Source organism: Stenella coeruleoalba (genome assembly GCF_951394435.1).
Source record: "Stenella coeruleoalba genome assembly, chromosome: 5".
In the NCBI taxonomy this organism is placed as follows: Eukaryota; Metazoa; Chordata; class Mammalia; order Artiodactyla; family Delphinidae; genus Stenella; species Stenella coeruleoalba.
In genome coordinates this window covers 144,438,990-144,458,033 of record NC_137150.1, presented here as the reverse complement: position 1 = coordinate 144,458,033, position 19,044 = coordinate 144,438,990, and the positions used below count along the sequence as shown (strand labels likewise).

At 44.2% G+C, this 19,044-nt stretch overlaps 1 protein-coding gene across 10 annotated transcripts in view; it reads right to left on the bottom strand.

The window, feature by feature from the left end:
- Positions 1-15,982: 15,982 nt before the first annotated feature.
- Positions 15,983-19,044, bottom strand: part of DIP2A (disco interacting protein 2 homolog A) — a 92,193-nt gene continuing 89,131 nt past the window's right edge. For 7 of the 10 annotated variants that reach the window (XM_079921864.1, XM_079921860.1, XM_079921866.1 and 4 more), the window contains 2 exons: positions 18,476-18,599; positions 15,983-17,920 (listed from right to left, as the gene is read on the bottom strand). In XM_079921864.1, the coding sequence (XP_079777990.1) occupies positions 17,668-17,920; positions 18,476-18,599 (377 nt within the window). In that variant the 3' untranslated portion in view covers positions 15,983-17,667. The remainder of the gene's footprint in view (positions 17,921-18,475; positions 18,600-19,044) is intronic. The other 3 variants (XM_079921872.1, XM_079921868.1, XM_079921871.1) reach the window with 3 other exon arrangements.

Genomic DNA, 19,044 nt, shown 5'->3' with positions numbered 1-19,044 from the left:
TCCTCAGTTGCTCACCACCTCCTGCTAGGAACTTCCAGCCTGGTGGGCATCACATGGCCCTCTCTGGACCAGTCGCCAGGGAGGGGAAATACACTGGTCCTGGCAGGAACTTCAGAGACCAGAAGTGGCCCCAAATGGGCACCAGCTCTGCAGGGGGTCATGGTGACTTGCTTCTCACTTTATATGTGCTTACCTGGACCATGTATCCTTGGTGAACTTTATGCAAATTATCAGTATGTCATTTTGATGTACAATCCTTTGTCTTGAAAATGTATGACTGTGCCTTCAACTTTTAACAGGTGGAACAATTCTCACAGTTTCTATTTGTCTACCAGGTTATAATCCTCAGTTTGGCTTGAATAAAATTCCATTTTTCTTCTTTTTTTTTAAAATTTAATTTATTTATTTATGTATTTATTTTTGCTATGTTGGGTCTTCGTTTCTGTGTGAGGGCTTTCTCTAGTTGTGGCGAGCGGGGGGCCGCCCTTCATCGCGGTACGCGGGCCTCTTACTGTTGCGGCCTCTCTTGTTGCGGAGCACAGGCTCCAGATGCACAGGCTCAGTAGTCGTGGCTCACGGGCCTAGTTGCTCCGCGGCATGTGGGATCTTCCCAGACCGGGGCTCGAACCCGTGTCCCCTGCATCAGCAGGCAGGTTCTCAACCACTGCGCCACCAGGGAAGCCCCATTTTTCTTCTTGATTGCTAGTTGAAGTTTTGTTGACACAGGGACGTGCCAGGGTGGGGAGCCTGGAGGGTGGACCACACCTGTCTAGCTCAGCCCAGGGGCCAGCATAGCCTGTGCACGAAAGGTCAGCCAGGGACGGGAGGTGAGCTGGCTCTGGGCTGTGGTGCTGCGGTGGACACACCTCTCCAGCTTGCTTTCAAAACATGTCTCTATGCCTCTGCTCATCGCTGCTTTAGCCACAAGTTGAATAAGTCTCTGCTGGTACTTCCCTTGCCCCCGTTGACCCAAGAATCCCAAAGCGACAGTTCCCAGATGTCCACTGTGCTTTCAAAGTGCACAGGAAAGAACCCCAGTGCCCCAGCCCCCAGGGAGCCTGCCTAGGGCAGCCGCTGAGTGTGCCCCCGACCCCACATCCAGGGCATGCTCGTTTACCACAAGGAAGGAAGCTGCTTCCCAGCGTATCTGCATAGCCATCTTCGGGGCCCCTGGGGGCTTCCTCTCACCTACTACCACGAGCTCCAGTTTGTAAAATGTCCCTCATCCTCCTCTGACCTGTCCTCAACTAGAAGCACCGTCTAGTTCCATGAATGGGTGGTGATGGTCCCACACGGCCCCTGGCAGGTGGCATCCCCAGGTGGGTAGGAGGGTGCCTGGGGCATGTGGTTGCGGGGATGACCTGTCTCAGGCATCACCAGGGAAAATCAGTTCGCAGCTTTAGCCAGGAGCAAAGACAATTCACTCAGGGCCTCAGAGACAGGACAAGGGGAACTCTGCCCCAGGTTGCCTTCCCCATGGTCCAGTTCAGCCTCACAGGAATTCCCGTGCTCTATTGGTTTATCAGTTTGGTCCACAGTCACCCAGAGAACTGTCCCTGAGAGAAGCATTGAGTGTCTCGGGGCGAGACCCTGAGGCCATGGCCAGGATCCCATCTGTTGGCCCTGCAGTGTCAAGTGCCGTCAGAGAGTCTGGGGCCTGCTGAGGACCCACCCTTCGCCCTCTGGACAGCGTGGACCACCCTGGCAGGCACGGCTGTTCCTGCCCGCAGTCCAGGCGACAATATCACCAGACTTTCCTGCCACCAGAGGAAGGACTCCTCACCTCACGATCACAGAGGGGGGGGGCTCGACGTTTCAGGGCCCCCCACCCCCGCACAGAGTCCAGCCACACCCCATCCTCGAGGCCTGCAGGGACCGCGATTCCTGACCCCTGGCCACGCTCCCTCCTTAGTCCTGGCCCTGCCCAGACCACCAGGAGCAGTGACGCGGAGGTGGAGGTTGGGTAGGCCCCCGGCCCTCCCGGCCTTCTCTGGCCCTGGGGTCAGTCCCAGGGGCCTCTGCCAGCCGGCTCTCACTCCCACCCACTGTTTTAGACCTGATCCTGCCCAGCACCGGCCCTGCTTCCCTTCAGCTACAAAGGGAAGCGAGCTTTCCCCTGGACCAGTGGGCGGCCCCACTCTGGGTTTCTTCCTGGGGACAGCTGGTCTCCGCACGATGACAGCCCCTTGAGCTCCAGAAGCCTGTGAGCTGCTACGTGCAGGACCCCACCCTCGTCTCCAAGGCAAGGGGGGCCCTTCAGCCCTGGCCTGCCGGCCCCCAGCTGAGGCCCCAGTTTGACAACTCTTCCCGGAAAGTTCTGGGAAGGCCCACATCTCTGCCCCATGAGGTTTGTTTGCTGTTGTTTCAGGGTTTTTATTTACTTTGCTATTTGTTTGAATTTACCAGTTCAAATTTATCACATTTATTCAAATTCAATGAAAAACAAGGCTGTTTTGACGAACACCAAAGATTATAATCAAAATTAAATCAGGGCTCAGACGACAACTGTCTCATCTGAGCCTCCAGCTCACACGGTTCACAGTATCGAGATTTTCTTGAGCAGGACGTTGAAATTAGGGATCCATCCCTCTCTGGCCCAGGAAACTTGGGTTCTGGTAACTACAGACGGTGGAGACCTCTGGGCACCAGGAGACAGATCGGAGGACAGTGGCTCTCACCCTTCACCTCAACCAGCTGGAGCTTGGACATGACCTGGGCAGCCCCCATGCCGGCAGCTGGGTGGCCTTTGGGCCAGGCAGGCGTGGACAGGGGGTGCCCGGTCCCTCATCCTGAAGCAAAGAGAGGGTCCTGCACCCCTTTAATTATGACACTCATGGCATGTCTGCTAGCCGTCGGCAGAGTAAGACCCTTTCACAACATCCTTTCACTGCATTTGTGGAGGAAAGGACTGGCCTCTTGCAAAGGAGGGCCTGCGAAAAAGACACGCTATTCAAGCACATTGGCAGGAGGCCAAGCAGGGAGGTTCGGCCTCTCGGCTGGAGCTGGAGCAGAGCCGAGGCTGAGACTGGCAACCTCCTCAGGGACAGAGCCTGACCCCAGCACCATTCACTTATCATGCAGGTCCCTGCAGTAGCTCGCACACAGAGGAGGCCACTCCCGAAATGTTCCCCTCTGTGCTGGGTTGGGTACGGACCCCGGGTCACGTGGGCCCCACACAGCCCTGAACACAAAACTCCCCTGGGAGCTTGTTAAATATCCGAGGCACCAGGCCTCCCAGATCTGGGATGTGACCTTGTCTGTGGGACTGTTTTAATAGGAACTCAGGCGATTCTCATCCTCAGGGAAGTTGGGAAACACCAGGTTAGCCTGGCTGATCCTTCTGGAGGAATTGTGGCTGCCCGCCCTGTACAGCAGGCCTCACGCGAGGCAGAGGGTAGGAAGGGGCAGGGACAGCCCAGTCCCTGGCCAGTCTCACTGCACCTGGCCCCTCTGGACTGCAGCGTTCTCGTCCGGGAGCAGGTGTTGGCTGGTGCGTGGATGTGCCCTAGGGTACCCCCTTCCCCTTCTCCTGGTTCTTACACCTTGTGTGATCCTCCTCGAAGTGTTCCTGATCGTAGGGGAAAGCATTCGGTCTTCCGTCATTAAGTACGATGTTAGCTGTGGGATTTCTGTAATGTCCTTTATCAGGTTAAGTAAATTCCCTTCTATTCCTAGGGTGCTGAATTTTGTCAAATGCTTTTTCTTCTGTATTTATTGAGGCTGATCATGTGGTTTTGGTTTTTATTCTATTGATATGGTATATTACCTTAACTGCCTCTCAGTTTAAATCAATCTTGCATTCCTCGGGTAAATCCAACTTGGTCATGGTGTATGATTCTTTCTGTCTGTTGATGGATTTGGTTTGCTAGTATTCTGCTGAGGACTTTTGTGTTCATATTCATAAGAGATATTGCTCTGTGGTTTTCTATTCTTGTTAATGTCATTGTCTGGTTTTGGTGTCAGGTAATATTGGCCTTATTAAATGAATGTTCTCTCTTCTATTTTTAGGAAGGGCTTGTGACAAACTGGTATTAATTCGTCCTTAAATGTTTGGTAGAATTCAGTGGTGAAGCCACCTGGGTGGGGAGTATTTGGGGTTTTTTTTTTTTTTTTTTAAATTACCTATTCAATATCTTCACTTGCTATAGGTCTATTCAGATTGTTAGTTTCTTCTTGAGTCAAGTTCTATAGTTTATGTCTTTCTAGGAATTTGTCCATTTCATCTAAGTTATCTAATTTGTTGGCATACAATTATTTATAGTATTCCTTCATAATTTTTTTAAAAATTTCTCTAAGGTCAGTAGTAATGTCCTTTCTTTCATTCTGATTCTAGTAAGTTGAGTCTTCTCTTTTTTCTTGGTCAACCTAGCTAAAGGTTTGTCAATTTTGTTGGTATTTCCAAAGAACTTGTTTTTGTTTCATTGATTTTCTCTATTATTTTTCTCTTATCTAGTTCATTAATTTCCACTCTCTTTTATTACTTTCTTTCTTCTGCTTGCTTTAGGTTTATTTGCTCTTTTTCCAGTGTCTTTTGATGGAAACTTATGTTATTGAGATCTTTCTTTTTTTTTTTTTTTTTTTTTTTGCAGTACGCAGGCCTCTGACCGTTGTGGCCTCTCCTGTCGCGGAGCACAGGCTCCGGATGCACAGGCTCAGCAGCCATGGCTCACGGGCCCAGCCGCTCCGCAGCATGTGGGATCCTCCCAGACCGGGGCACGAACCCATGTCCCCTGCATCAGCAGGCGGATTCTCAACCACTGTGCCACCAGGGAAGCCCTCTTCTTTCTTAATATAGGCATTTACAGCTATAAATTTACCTCTAAGCACTGCTTTAGCTACATGCCATTCTTCATTTTCATTCATTTCAAAGTATTTTCTGATTTCTGTTTTGATTTCTTCTTTGATTCATTGTTTATTTAGGAATGTGTTGTTCAATTTCTACATATTTCTCAGCTTCTCAAAAGTTTTTGTTGATTCTTAATTTAATTCCATTGTGGTTGAAGAATGTACTATGTATTACTTTTATCTTTTCAGAATTTATTGAGGTTTGTTTTATGGCCTAGCATACAACCTAGCCTAGAGAATATTCCATGTGTACTTAGGAAGAATGTATATTCTGTTCTTTTTTTTTTTTTAAAGCTTTGTATATGCATTTTATCTTTTGAAACAGAACCTATTACATCTTCTTTCTAAATTAATTAATTATCTTTGGCTGCATTGTGTTTTCGTTGCTGCACGCAGGCTTTTTCTAGTTGCGGTGAGCGGGGGCTACTCTTCATTGCGGTGCACGGGCTTCTCATTGTGGTGGCTTCTCTTGTTGCGGAGCAGGGGCTCTAGGTGCACAGGCTTCGGTAGTTGTGGCATGTGGGCTCAGAAGTTGTGGCTTGTGGGCTCTAGAGCACAGGCTCAGTAGTTGTGGCACACAGGCTTAGTTGTTCCGCGGCATGTGGGATCTTCCCGGACCAGGGCTCAAACCTGTGTCCCCTGCATGGGCAGGTGGATTCTTAACCACTGCACCACCAGGGAAGTCCCTTCTGCTGTTCTTGGGTAGAGTGTTTTATAGATGTCTTTTAAGTCTAGTTGGTTTATAGTGTTGTTCAAGTCCTCCATTACCTTTTGATGTTCTGCCTAGTTATTCTATCCATTATAGAAAATGTGTATTGATGTCTCCAATATCATCCTTTGTTTTCTATCAGTTTTTGCTCCATATATTTCAGTGCTCTATTGTTAGGTGCATACATATTTATAATTATTAGGTCTTTCTAATGGGTTGGTCCTTTTATCATTATAAAATGTCCCTTTTTATCTCTTCTAGTAAATATTTTTGTTTTAAAGTGTATTTTATCTAATACTAGTAAAGCCATTACAGCTTTCTCGTGGTTGCTACCTGCATGAAATATCTTTTTCCATTGTTTTACTTTCAATCTATCTGTATCTTTGAATCTAAAACATGTCTCTTGTTAGTAGCATATAGTAGGGTACACACAGAGTCTGAAAAATCTGCCCTTTGAATGAATTGTTTAACCCACATTTACTGTTATTATTGATATAGTTGGATTTACCTCTGCCACTGTACTTTTCGTTTTCTGCATGTCTCATGTCTTTTTTTTTTCTTTCTTTTTTTTGCCTCTAATCCTCCTCTACCACTTTCTTTGGTATTAAGTAAATATTTTCTAATGAAGCATTTTAATTTCTTGACTGATATTTTCACTATTTTTTTAGTGGTACGCATCCTAACTTATCAGAATCAGCTTCAGATTTATACTAGCTTACTTCCAGTGAGATACAGAAACATTGTTCCTATATATCTCTATTCCATTTTCCTCCTTTTTATGATTTTTAAATATATATTACATCTATTAATGTTACAAACCCAACAGTACATTGTTATAATTATTATTTTACCATCTTAAAATTAGCCCAATACAGCTTTGCTCCCACCAACTTCTTTTGTACTGTTATTGGCAAAAATATTACACATACATTTTATAAGACCAAGATTACATTATAATCATATTATTTTATACAATTGATTTTTAAATCAGTTAAGGAGAAAAAATTATGCATTTATATCATCTTATAATTACCTTTATCTTTACAGTGTTCTTTGTTTTTTCATGTGAATTCAAGTTACCATTTGGGGTCACTTGCTTTTAGCCCAAAGGACTTTCTTTAGTATTACTGGTAATGTAAGTTGGCTAGCAACAAATTCAATCGTTTTTTGTATATCTGGGAATGTCTTTATTTGGCCTCCACTTTTGAAAGGTACAATTCTTGGTTGATAGTTTTTTTCTTTCAGCTCTTTGAATACGTTACCCCACTGTCTTCTGGCCTCCATTATTGCTGCTGAGAATTCAGCTATCAATCTTATTGGGGTTCCCTAGTAAGTGAAAAGTTTCTCTCTTGCTGATTTCAAGGTTTCCTCTTTTGTGTTTCGGTATTTTTACCATATGTCTGTGCATCTTTTTGTGTTTATCCTACTTGGAGTTTCTTGAGCTCCCTGATGTGTAGGTTTTCAATATATCTGGGGAGTTCTCAGCCATTATTTCTTTGAATTTTTTTCTGCTCTTTTCTCTCTCTCTCTTCCCCTTCTGGTACTCCCATTACACATATTGTTGGTGAGCTTGGTGTCCCACGTGTCTCTGAGACTATGTTCATTTTTCTTCTTTCTTTTGTCCCTCTCTGTTCTTTGGATTGCATGATATTTATCAATCTACTTTCAAGTTTGCTAATTCTTTCTTCTTCCAGTTCAAAACTACTGTTGAGCCCCTCTAGTGAATTTTTCATTTCAGTGATTGTACTTTCCCAACTCCAAAAATTTCTCTTTGGTTTACATTTATATAAATGATATCTGTAGTTATACATTTATGTTTATATGATACCTATATTATTTACATTATATAAAACATTATACATTATATTTAACATTTTACTTTAATCTCTTTGTGGGTATTCTTTATTCGATGTGACACTGCCTTCATACCTTTATTTCTTTAATCATGGTTTCCTTTAGTTCTGTGACATATTTGGCTACTTTCAAATCTGACATCTGGTTAATCTCACAGGCATTATCTGTCGTTGTCCTTTTTTTCCTAGTGTATAAGTCATACTTTTCTGTTTCTTTACGTGTTTTGTAACATGGTGGGGGGGAAACTGGGCATTTTAGATAATACATTGTAGCAAGGCCTGGTTCTTGCCACTCCCTCCTCCCTCCAGGCCTTTGTTTAATGACTGGCTGGATTACTTCAGTGAAATCTCTTCCCCTCGGCCCCTGCAGAAGCTTCTGCTATTGCCCCTCAAGGAGGTGCAGCCTTGGGCAGGCTTAGTCGCCCTGGGCTCACGGTGCTTTTGGCAGGTCTCTCCAGTCCCTTTCCCTGACCACACCCAGCTGTGAAGTTCCACCGACTGCCAGCTGACTGCTCTATCATTTCAGCATGCTCAGGGGGCATAAATTGCTCTATAGCTGAATGTGATCCAATTCAGGATTTATTGAAGAAATAGTTCCCAAAGTCAGTGTTTGAGATTTGTTCTAACCCCAGGAGGGCTCTTCCTACCTGTCTCTTTCCCTGGTTCTCCTGCAAACTACTTGGCCTACAAGTTAGCTTGTATCTTCATTGAATCGATGAACTTCCTCCCAATTGCCTTTCACCACACTTGTACTGCTTTTGAGAGTGTCCTTATGATTGAACTTCTCCACGCTCTGGTGCAAATGAAGTCAGTTCCTTTAGGAAGAGATGGGGAGATACCTGTTTTATAGCTTGCTTCTCCCCCAAGGCAAAATCTCCAAGCCAGGGTTCTGGGCCTGGGAGTGAGAACAATGGCGCACGTCTTTCTGAGTGACACCGCTGCTTTAGGAGCTAAGCACTCAGTGGAGTTGGGGGCAGTAGCCTAAGGTCCTCCCAGCTTGCCTCTCCAGGTATGGAACCACTTAAGAGCTGGGAAGGGCACCCAGGGCCCTGTACACTCAGAGGCACTTTACCCAAGGTAGAGGCTCCATTCCATGAGCAGAGGCTGGATGGAAGAAGAGATCTCTCATCTCTCACTTGCACTCACCCAGAACTTAGCTGCATCAACAGGTAACTGGGGGCAGGAGCCTGTGTTCTTGGCTGTGCCTGTTTGGAGTGGAATTTCTGCTTGGCTCAGCTGGGAGGTGGGAGGGGAGGAGCAGTCTTGGTTCAAATAACAGACTCTTGCTTTTATTAATGAACTTTCATGTATAGACATTTCTTCATTTGTTGTATACACTTAGGACCATTTCCAAAGGCTTAAAAGTTTAAAAAAAATAATTTTCACCCATTTTGCTGGCAAGCATGTCTATGGAGCTTCTCAGGCCATCATGCCAGAAGCTGACCTTCTTTCTTTATCTTCTCATGTAAAGTATATGCTAAGCACTGCTTGTCTTTGAACTTGTGCTCCACCCCATCAGAGCACAACAGCCTCCAGACAGCCTCCATCCTGCTGCTTCCACCTGGAGCCCTGCAGCACCTGGGTGCACATACCTGAAAAACCAGCTCGCTGCTGCTGGGGGTGGTGACAGGTGACAATACCTCTGTGCCCCCTTTTCCCCTCAAAGCTTCATCTGGCCCCTTTTGGCCCTTCTTCAACTTTGGGCTTGTGGCATCTGTAATGAACATTCATGATATCTGGCCTTTTCAGTCAATTTCAGAGCCTGGGGAGTAAGGTGCACCATACTCAGTTGGCACTTAAAATTAAGAATAACATCTCAGTTTCTCACTTCGCACTGCCCCTGGCAAATTTTACTTCCAAACCATCTCACGGCCTCATGTAAAAAGGTTCCCCCATTGAACCCCGAAAGGCAGACCAGGGGGAGGATGAGAGTGAGGAAGGGAGTGAGCTTACCTGGGGTGAGGCTTCAGGCTCTCAGGCCACCCACAGCAGGGAGGGCGACCCAGCTGCCTGCATGGACAATTTAAAGACTATTCCTCTTGAGCACAAGAAGTTTTGAAATTTTGCATGTAGTTACCTATTAAAAGAATTCTTCAGGACTTCCCTGGCGGTCCAGTGGTTAAGACTCTGTGCTTCCAATGCAGGGGCTGTGGGTTCGATCCCTGGCTGGGGAACTAAGATCCCATATGCCATGGAGCAGCCAAAAAACCAGAACAAAACAAAAAAAACCAAAAAAGAATTCTTCATTACTGAAACTGAGTATCATACAACACTAAATGCACCAACATTCGAATTACAGGGGTCCCAAAAGAAGAAGAGAAAAAGAAATGGTCTGAGAAAATATCTGAAGAGATTATAGTCGAAAACTTCCCCAACATGGGAAAGGAAATAGTCACCAAAATCCAGGAAGCACAGAGAGTCCCATACAGGATAAACCCTAGGAAAAGCACACCAGGACACATATTAATCAAACTAACAAAAATTAAATTCAAAGAAAAAATATTAAAAGCAGCAAGGGAAAAACAAAAAATAACACACAAAGGAATCCCCATAAGGTTATCAGCTGATTTTTCAGTGGAAACTCTGCAGGCCAGAAGGGAGTGGCAGGATATACTTAAAGTGATGAAAGAGAAAAACCTACAACCAAGATTACTCTACCCAGCAAGGATCTCATTCAGATTCGATGGAGAAGTCAAAAGCTTTTCAGGCAAGCAAAAGCTAAGAGAATTCGGCAACACCAAACCAGCTTTACAACAAACGCTAAAGAAACTTCTCTAAGCGGGAAACACAAGAGAAGAAAAAGACCCACAAAAACAAACACGAAACAATTAAGAAAATGGTAATAGGAACACACATGTCGATAATAACCCTGAATGTATAAATGGATTAAATGGCCCAACCAAAAGACACAGACCAGCTGAATGAATACAAAAACAAGACCCATATATATGCTGTCTACAAGAGACCCACTTCAGACATAGGGACACATACAGACTGAAAGTGAAGGGATGGAAAAAGATATTCCATGCAAATGGAAATCAAAAGAAAGTTGGAGTAGCAATACTCGTATCAGATAAAATAGACTTTAAAATAAAGAATGTTACAAGAGATAAGGGACACTACATAATGATCAAAGGATCAATCCAAGAAGAAGATATAACAATTACAAATGTTTACGCACCAAACATAGGAGTACCTCAATACATAAGGCAAATGCTAACAACCATGAAAGGAGAAATTGACAGTAAAACAATAATAGTAGAGGACTTTAACACCCCACTTACACCCATGGACAGATCATCCAAACAGAAAATAAATAAAGAAACACAAGCTTTAAATGACATAATAAACCAGATAGATCTAATGGATATTTATAGAACATTCCATCCAAAAATGGCAGAATACACTTTCTTCTCAAGTGCACACAGAGCATTCTCCAGGATAGGTCACATCTTGGTTCACAAATCAAGCCTCGGCAAATTTAAGAAAATTGAAACCGTATCAAGCATCTTTTCTGACCACAATGCTATGAGACTGGAAATCAACTGCAGGAAAAAAAATGAAAAAAACACAAATACATGGAGGCTAAGCAGTGCGCTACTAAATAACCAAGAGATCCCTGAAGAAATCAAAGAAGAAATTAAAAAATACATAGAAACAAACAACAACGAAAACATGATGACCCAAACCTATGGGACGCAGCAAAAGCAGTTCTAAGAGGGAAGCTTATAGCAATTCAATCTCACTTCAAGAAACAAGAAAATTCTCAAATAAACAATCTAACCCTACACTTAAAACAACTAGAGAAAGAAGAACAAAGAACCAAAGTCAGCAGAAGGAAAGAAATCATAAAGATCAGAGCAGAAATAAATGAAATAGAAACGAAGAAAACAATAGCAAAGATCAATAAAACTCAAAGCTGGTTCTTTGAGAAGATAAACAAAATTGATAAACCCTTAGCCAAACTCATCAGGAAAAAAAGGGAGAGGATGCAAATCAATAAAGTTAGAAATGAAAAAGGAGAAATCACAACTGACACTGCAGAAATACAAAGGATTATAAGAGACTACTACAAACAACTATATGCCAATAAGATGGACAACCACAAGGAAATGGACAAATTCTTGGAAAGGTACAATTTTCCAAGACTGAAACAGGAAGAATTAGAAAATATAAACAGACCTATCACAAGTAATAAAATTGAAACCACAATTAAAAATCTTCCAACAAACAGAGGTCCAGGACCAGATGGCTTCACAGGCGAATGCTATCAAACACTTAGAGAAGAGCGAACACCGATCCTTCTCAAACTCTTCCAAAAAATTGCAGAGGGAGGAATACTCCCAAATTCATTCTACGAAGCCACCATCACCCTGATACCAAAACCAGAAAAAGATATCACAAAAAAAGAAAATTATAGACCAATATCCCTGATGAACATAGATGCAAAAATCTTGAACAAAACACTAGCAAACAGAATCCAAGAGCACATTAGGAGGATCATACACCATGATCAAGTGGGATTTATCCCAGGGATGCAAGGATTCTTCAATATACTCAAATCAATCAATGTGATACAGCATATTAACAAATTAAGGAATAAAAACCACATGATCATCTCAATAAATGCAGAAAAAGCTTTTGACAAAATTCAACACCCATTTATGATAAAAAAAACTCTCCAGAAAAAGGGCATAGAGGGAACCCACCTCGACATAATAAAGGCCATATATGACAAACCCACAGCAAGCATCATACTCAATGGTGAAAAACTGAAAGCATTTCCTCTGAGATCAGGAACGAGACAAGGATGTCCACTCTCACCACTCTTATTCAACATAGTTTTGGAAGTCCTAGCCACGGCAATCAGAAAAGAAAAAGAAATAAAAGGAATACAAATTGGACAAAGAAGAAGGAAAACTGTCAACATTTGCCGATGACATACTATACACAGATAATCCTAAAGATGTCACCAGAAAACTACTACAACTAATCAATGAATTTGGTAAGGTTGCAGGATACAAAATTAATGCACAGAAATCTCTAGCATTCCTATACACCAACAACGAAAAATCAGAAAAAGAAATTAAGGAAACACTCCCATTTACCGTTGCAACAAAAATAAAATACCTAGGAATAAACCTGCCTAAGGAGGCAAAAGACTTGTACTCGGAAGACTATAAAACACTGATGAAAGAAATCAAAGATGACATAAACAGATAGAGAAATATACCATGTTCTTGGATTGGAAAAATCAATATTTTGAAAATGACTATAATGACTATATAAAGCAATCTATAGATTCAATGCAATCCCTATCAAACTACCAATGGCATTCTTCACAGAATTAGAACAAAAATTTTTACAATTCTTATGGAAATACAAAAGACCCCAAATAGCCAAAGCAATCTTGAGAAAGAAAAACGGAGTTGGAGGAATCAGGCTCCCTGACTTCAAACCATACCACAAAGCAAGAGTGATCAAGACAGTATGGTACTAGCACAAAAACAGAAATATAGATCAATGGTACAGGATAGAATGCCCAGAGATAAACCCACGCACATATGGGCACCTAATTTACGACGAAGGAGGCAAGAATGTACAATGGAGAAAAGACAGCCTCTTCAATAAGTGGTGCTGGGAAAACTGGACAGCTACATGTAAAAGAATGAAATTAGAACACTCCCCAACACCACACACAAAAATAAACTCAAAACGTAAGACTAAATGTAAGACCAGACACTATAAAACTTTTAGAGGAAAACATACGAAAAACACTCTTTGACATAAACAGCAAGACCTTCTTTGACCCACCTCCTAGAGTAACAGAAATAAAAACAAAAATAAGCAAACGGGACTTAATTAGACATAAAAGCTTTTGCGCAGCAAAGGAAACCATAAACAGGACAAAAATACAACCCTCAGAAAGGGAGAAAATATTTGCAAATAAAACAACAGACAAAGGATTAATCTCCAAATTACACAAACAGCTCATGGAGCTCGATATCAAAAAAACAAACAATCCAGTTAAAAAATGGGCGGAAGACCTAAATATACATTTCACCAAGGAAGACGTACAGATGGCCAAGAGGCACATGAAAAGATGCTCAACATCACTAATTATTAGAGAAATGCAAATTAAAACTACAATGAGGTATCACCTCACACCGGTCAGAATGGCCATTATCAAAGAATCTAGAAACAATAAATGCGGGAAAGGGTGTGGTGAAAAGGGAACCTTCCTGCACTGTTGGTGGGATTGTAAATTGATACAACCACTATGGAGAACAGTATGGAGGTTCCTTAAGAAATTAAAAATAGAACTACCATACGACCCAGCAATCCCACTACTGGGCATATACCCTGAGAAAACCATAATTCAAAAAGAGACACGTACTACAATTCTCATTGCAACACTATTTACAATAGCCAGGACATGGAAGCAACCTAAGTGTGCATCAACAGACGAATGGATAAAGAAGATGTGGCACATACATACACTGGAATATTACTCAGCCATACAATGGGACGAAATTGAGATATTTGTAGTGAGGTGGATGGACCTAGAGTCTGTCATACAGAGTGAAGTAAGTCAGAAAGAGAAAAGCAAATATCGTATGCTAACACATATATGTGCAATCTAAGAAAAAAAAAGGTCATGAAGAACCTAGGGGTAAGACGGGAATAAAGACGCAGACCTACGAGAGAATGGACTTGAGGATATGGGGAGGGGGAAGGGTAAGCTGTGACAAAGTGAGAGAGTGGCATGGACATATATACACTACCAAACGTAAAATAGCTAGCTAGTGGGAAGCGGCCGCTTAGCACAGGGAGATCAGCTCGGTGGTTTGTGACCACCTAGAGGGGTGGGATAGGGAGGGTGGGAGGGAGGGAGACGCAAGAGGGAAGAGATATGGGAACATATGTATATGTATAACTGATTCACTTTGTTATAAAGCAGAAACTAACACACCATTGTAAAGCAATTATACTCCAATAAAGATGTTAAAAAAATAAAATAGAGCTGGAGCAGTCATTCCAGACGGGGGGCGGGAAAAAAGATGTGGCACATATATACAATGGAATATTACTCAGCCATAAAAAGAAACGAAACTGAGTTATTTGTAGTGAGGTGGACGGACCTAGAGTCTGTCATACAGAGTGAAGTAAGTCAGAAAAACAAATACTGTGTGCTAATGCGTATATATGGAATAAAAAAAAATGGTACTGATGAACCTAGTTGCACGGCAGGAATAAAGAGGCAGACGTAGAGAATGGACTTGAGGACATGGGGTGGGAGGGCGAAGCTGGGGTGAAGTGAGAACAGCACTGATATATACACACTACCGAATGTAAATAGTTGGCTGGTGTGAAGCGGCAGCACAGCACAGGGAGATCGGCTCGGTGCTTTGCGATGACCTATCGGGTGGGATAGGGAGGATGGGAGGGAGGCTCAAGAGGGAGGGGATATGGGGACACGTGTATGCATATGGCTGATTCGCTTCGTTGTGCAACGGAAACTAACACGATATTGTGAAGCAATTATACTCCAATAAAGATTTAAAAAAAACCCTTGAGGGACTTCCCTTTTGGTCTGGTGGTTAAGAATCCGCCTTCCAATGCAGGGGACGCAGGTTCGATACCTGGTCGGGGAACTAAGATCCCACATGCCGCGGAGCAATTAAGCCTGCACACCACAACTACTGAGCACGCGTGCTCTGGAGCCCGCACCACAACTAGAGAGCCACGCGCAGCACAGTTACTGAGCCCGCGTGCTCGGGAGCCTGTGCGCCACAACTAGAGAGAAGCCCGCGTGCCGCAACTAAGACCCAACGCAGACAAATAAATAAATTTTTAAAAAGAATTAAAAAAAAAACCCTGCCAAATAGAACACATCAAACGAGAAATTAAAATGACCACAAACACGTGAAAACATACTCAGCATCACTAGACATGATACTTATTTGACTATCAAATTGACAAGGACTTATTTATTTATTGCCGGTGCTCTCAGGCTGCCAGGAAAATGCTTCTCCCACGCTGCCTTGTGTGCTTCCGAGGGCAGGGGCGCCCAAAGCTTCACACCTGGCACGAACTCTACCTGTAGGAACTGAGCCCAAGGCAGGTCTTGCGTCTGAACACACACCCGCGAGGAGGTTCACGGCAGCACGGCTGAAACGACGCTGACACTGAGCGAGTGAATACAAGCTGCATGCAGTCGAGCCCCCCTCCCATATGACACAGTCACTAAAACATTTAGAAGAATATATGTAACAGATTAAAAGTCTAATTTATTAACTACAAAAGCTGATTATAAAATTATAATAATCGATCCTAATTTTGTAAAAGTGTTTTAAAGGAAAAAATAAATCCTTGAAAGGATTTACATCAAGTACTAATGCTGTCATCACCGAGAGGTAGGATTATGGGAGATTTAAATTTTCTTCTTTATACTTTAATGTGCTTTGTAGATTTTATGCTGTAGCTTTTATATCCAGGAAAGAAGAATGCATAATAAAATACATTGTATTTGGGGTAATTTTAAAAACCTTTTCACACATTTCAAAATGCAGAATTACAAACAGTCAATAACTTTATTAACATAATGATATAAAAATTTTAGTGTGATATACAGAATTCCCAGAGAGTAATTTTAAAACATTTTAGTGCTTCTTAAAATCTTAATTTACAAGACACCTTGTCTTACTGCCACCGACCTTTCAATACAAAAATTTTATAATATTTGTTTGTTATAAAACTACAACATACAAGGCTGGGTAGTTCTTCCCCTGCTGGCCATTCTGCTATAAGGAATGCCCATTAGTCAACTCCTAGGACCTCTGTATGTCAAACAATAAATTACATAGATTATGTACACAATTACAAGAGGACTATTCAAACTCCAGCATGTTGTTACCCACCACACTGCGGGCCAGCGCTGCAGGCCGACAGCTACCGGGCGCAAGCCACTTGGAGCCGAATACGAGCCACACGTGAGAGCTGGCCCAGCGAGCCGGGCCTTTTTGGTGGAGAACGTAAAGTGGTAGAGAATTAGTAACAACTTTGTTAGGTACTGATCCAGGCGAATTCCAGAAAAGCCTGGTTGTTCTAGGAAGCATGCATGATTCATAAACTTTCCCACCCTCAGTCCCTGACAACTGGTAACATACTCTTCATTAGTGATACAAAAATACTCTGTCTTAGATTCGAGCTTCACTTCCAATTCTTAGAAGTAACTAAAGGATATCACGTTTTCTTCTTTGATTTAGACTTACTATAATATTATACCACTCAGTCTGGTCAAGTTAGAATAAAATAACTGAACATGATTTGGCCAGATCTTACAGGCACACAACTCAAAACGCAACAGCAAGGGGCAAGGCTTTCCTGGGCTGGGCCCCTCGGCTGCACTGCCGGTGCTCAGCAGACATCACCGAGGACGGAAACCTCACCCCACCGGGGCTTCCACATCTGTTGACGTGGAATAAAAATAATAATTCAGTACACTTCCGTGCAGTGAGAAGACCTTCTACTGTGGTTATGAAAACAAGCACTTCAGTTGAAGAGCAAGAAATCAGAAACTTAGAAAGTGGTTTAAAACTCAATGCTGGTTTATCTTTCCGAAACAGAGCACCTCACCTGACGGCCCCAGATGGCCCCTGTCGAGCATTAGTGACCACACAGGCAGACAGCCGTGCACACCTGTTTCAAGAGAGGAAGCATGTGCGTCCAGTGCCTGGTCTGGGGCCCAAAGGTGGGCAGGGCGGCCAGGCCAGGCTCACTCCTGTCCACCAGCCTTTCTGGGCTCCACGCTTTCCTGTGAATCAGAATCGAAACAGCTGTACTTGGGCCTCAAATTCCTCCTAGCATAAATTCTATATATGAACTTGTCATTTGAAGTGGGAAAAAACATTTGAATTTTTAAAATTGAGAACTGTATTTTCAGCCTAAAAAAGTGCAGACTCACACCTGCAGCTCCCGCAGCGCCCACACCAGGCCTCTTTCCCAGTCACCCCATCTGTTAAAATACTGACATTCATGCTTCTGTAAATGTCCTTGATAATAAAAAGATTTCTTTGAATAACTCAGGAAGTGGTTTTTAAAATGAGATGGACCTGTAAGAGCGTAGGAGGCGGGGCACCGTGCTCCCAGGGCCTGGGGTCCGCTCCCTGGGGGCTGCAGATGCTGCTGTGTTTCCACACATCCTGGCACCTCCGACACGCCCCGAGGCCCCTCTCAGGGCTGGGGTGTGAGCTGTGCTCACATGTTGTAGGCGACGTAGATGGGATCCAGCTGGTCGGCCAGGAAGCCGTCACGCAGGTGCATGCGCTGCTTCTCCCCGCGGGAGTTGATGGGGATGACACCTGGGTCCACGATGACCACCACGCCCACCACCAGGTGATGCTCCTCCAGCACCACATTCGTCACCAGGGCCACCAGGTCCAGTGCATCCTGTTCCAGTCCATCCAGCTCCACCACCACCACCAGCAGGTTGGTCCAGGTGAACACGGCACTGCAGGGAGAAGGCGGACGGTGTCACACGGGGTCGGGCACAGGCTCTGGGGGCTGGGAAAGGGCATCAGAAAGAGACCAGTGGAAAAAACCAAAGTAGGTTCACTGACGTCACCCTCCTGCTCAAGGTCAGTTACAATTCAAAGGCCAAGTTAAGTGTGTTTTACAGGAATATCTATTCTAATTAAAGTTCTCGCTAAGAATCAAGAATATGTGATGTCGAAAGCTGTACCTTTCCCAAGGCAAGCTCCCTAGAAAGTGAAGAAATCCTGAGTCTTAACCATTTAAATTAGGAAATTCATGTTAAAAGCTGAAGCATTTCTGGATAACCATGGAGCTCTCACGTTTTGCCTGTGCATTTGCGGACAGACTCTTAGCTTAAGACTGATTAGGAAGAGGAAAAACCAAGCAAACCCAAACAAGGGGTCTCTGGCCCGTGATCCCAAGAGCGTGTCTGGGGTCTGCTCCTGGAGAGGCAGGTGGCTGCCTCACCTGCATGGCCGAAGTGCCTGCCCTGGCCCCGGAGAGCTGGGTGAAAGGCGCCCCAGGCCCTCACCACTCGGCGATGCTCCTGTGCGCCCGGACCACTGACGTCTCGATGTCGACGGGGTGATAGCGCATGCCCCTCAGCTCCAGCGTCTCGTCCAGAGACCCCACCACGTACAGCGCATCGTGTCGCTCTGTGGACAGCACAGTTCGCCCACCTCAGCACGGCACGCGGTGCCGATGGCTGGCGACTCAAACCTTGCCTGACAACAGCCTCCTGCCACGCTCGGCCCCCTGAGATTCAGAGAAGTTACGCCCATGTCTGAATACGTATTTAACAAAAACTTTTGCTATCTCTGGAAACGAAGCAGCAGCTACAGGGGCTCCCAAAAGTTCTGATGGCATCTGGCCAGCGTGCTGTGGCCAAGGGACTTTGAAAGCTTGGGGGGCCGTGTGGGGAGGGCCCAACAGATGGCTAGCGAGACGCGCCCACGGCTAAGCCTGGGGGGCCCACAGCCTCTGCCAGCAACCCCACATCCTCCACAGAGGCTGGGGTCCAAGACCAGTGAAGGAAAAAGAGTAATTTTCAGAGAAAACCGTGTCAGGGCACCTAGAGACACGAGCTCCTAGCGAGGGGCG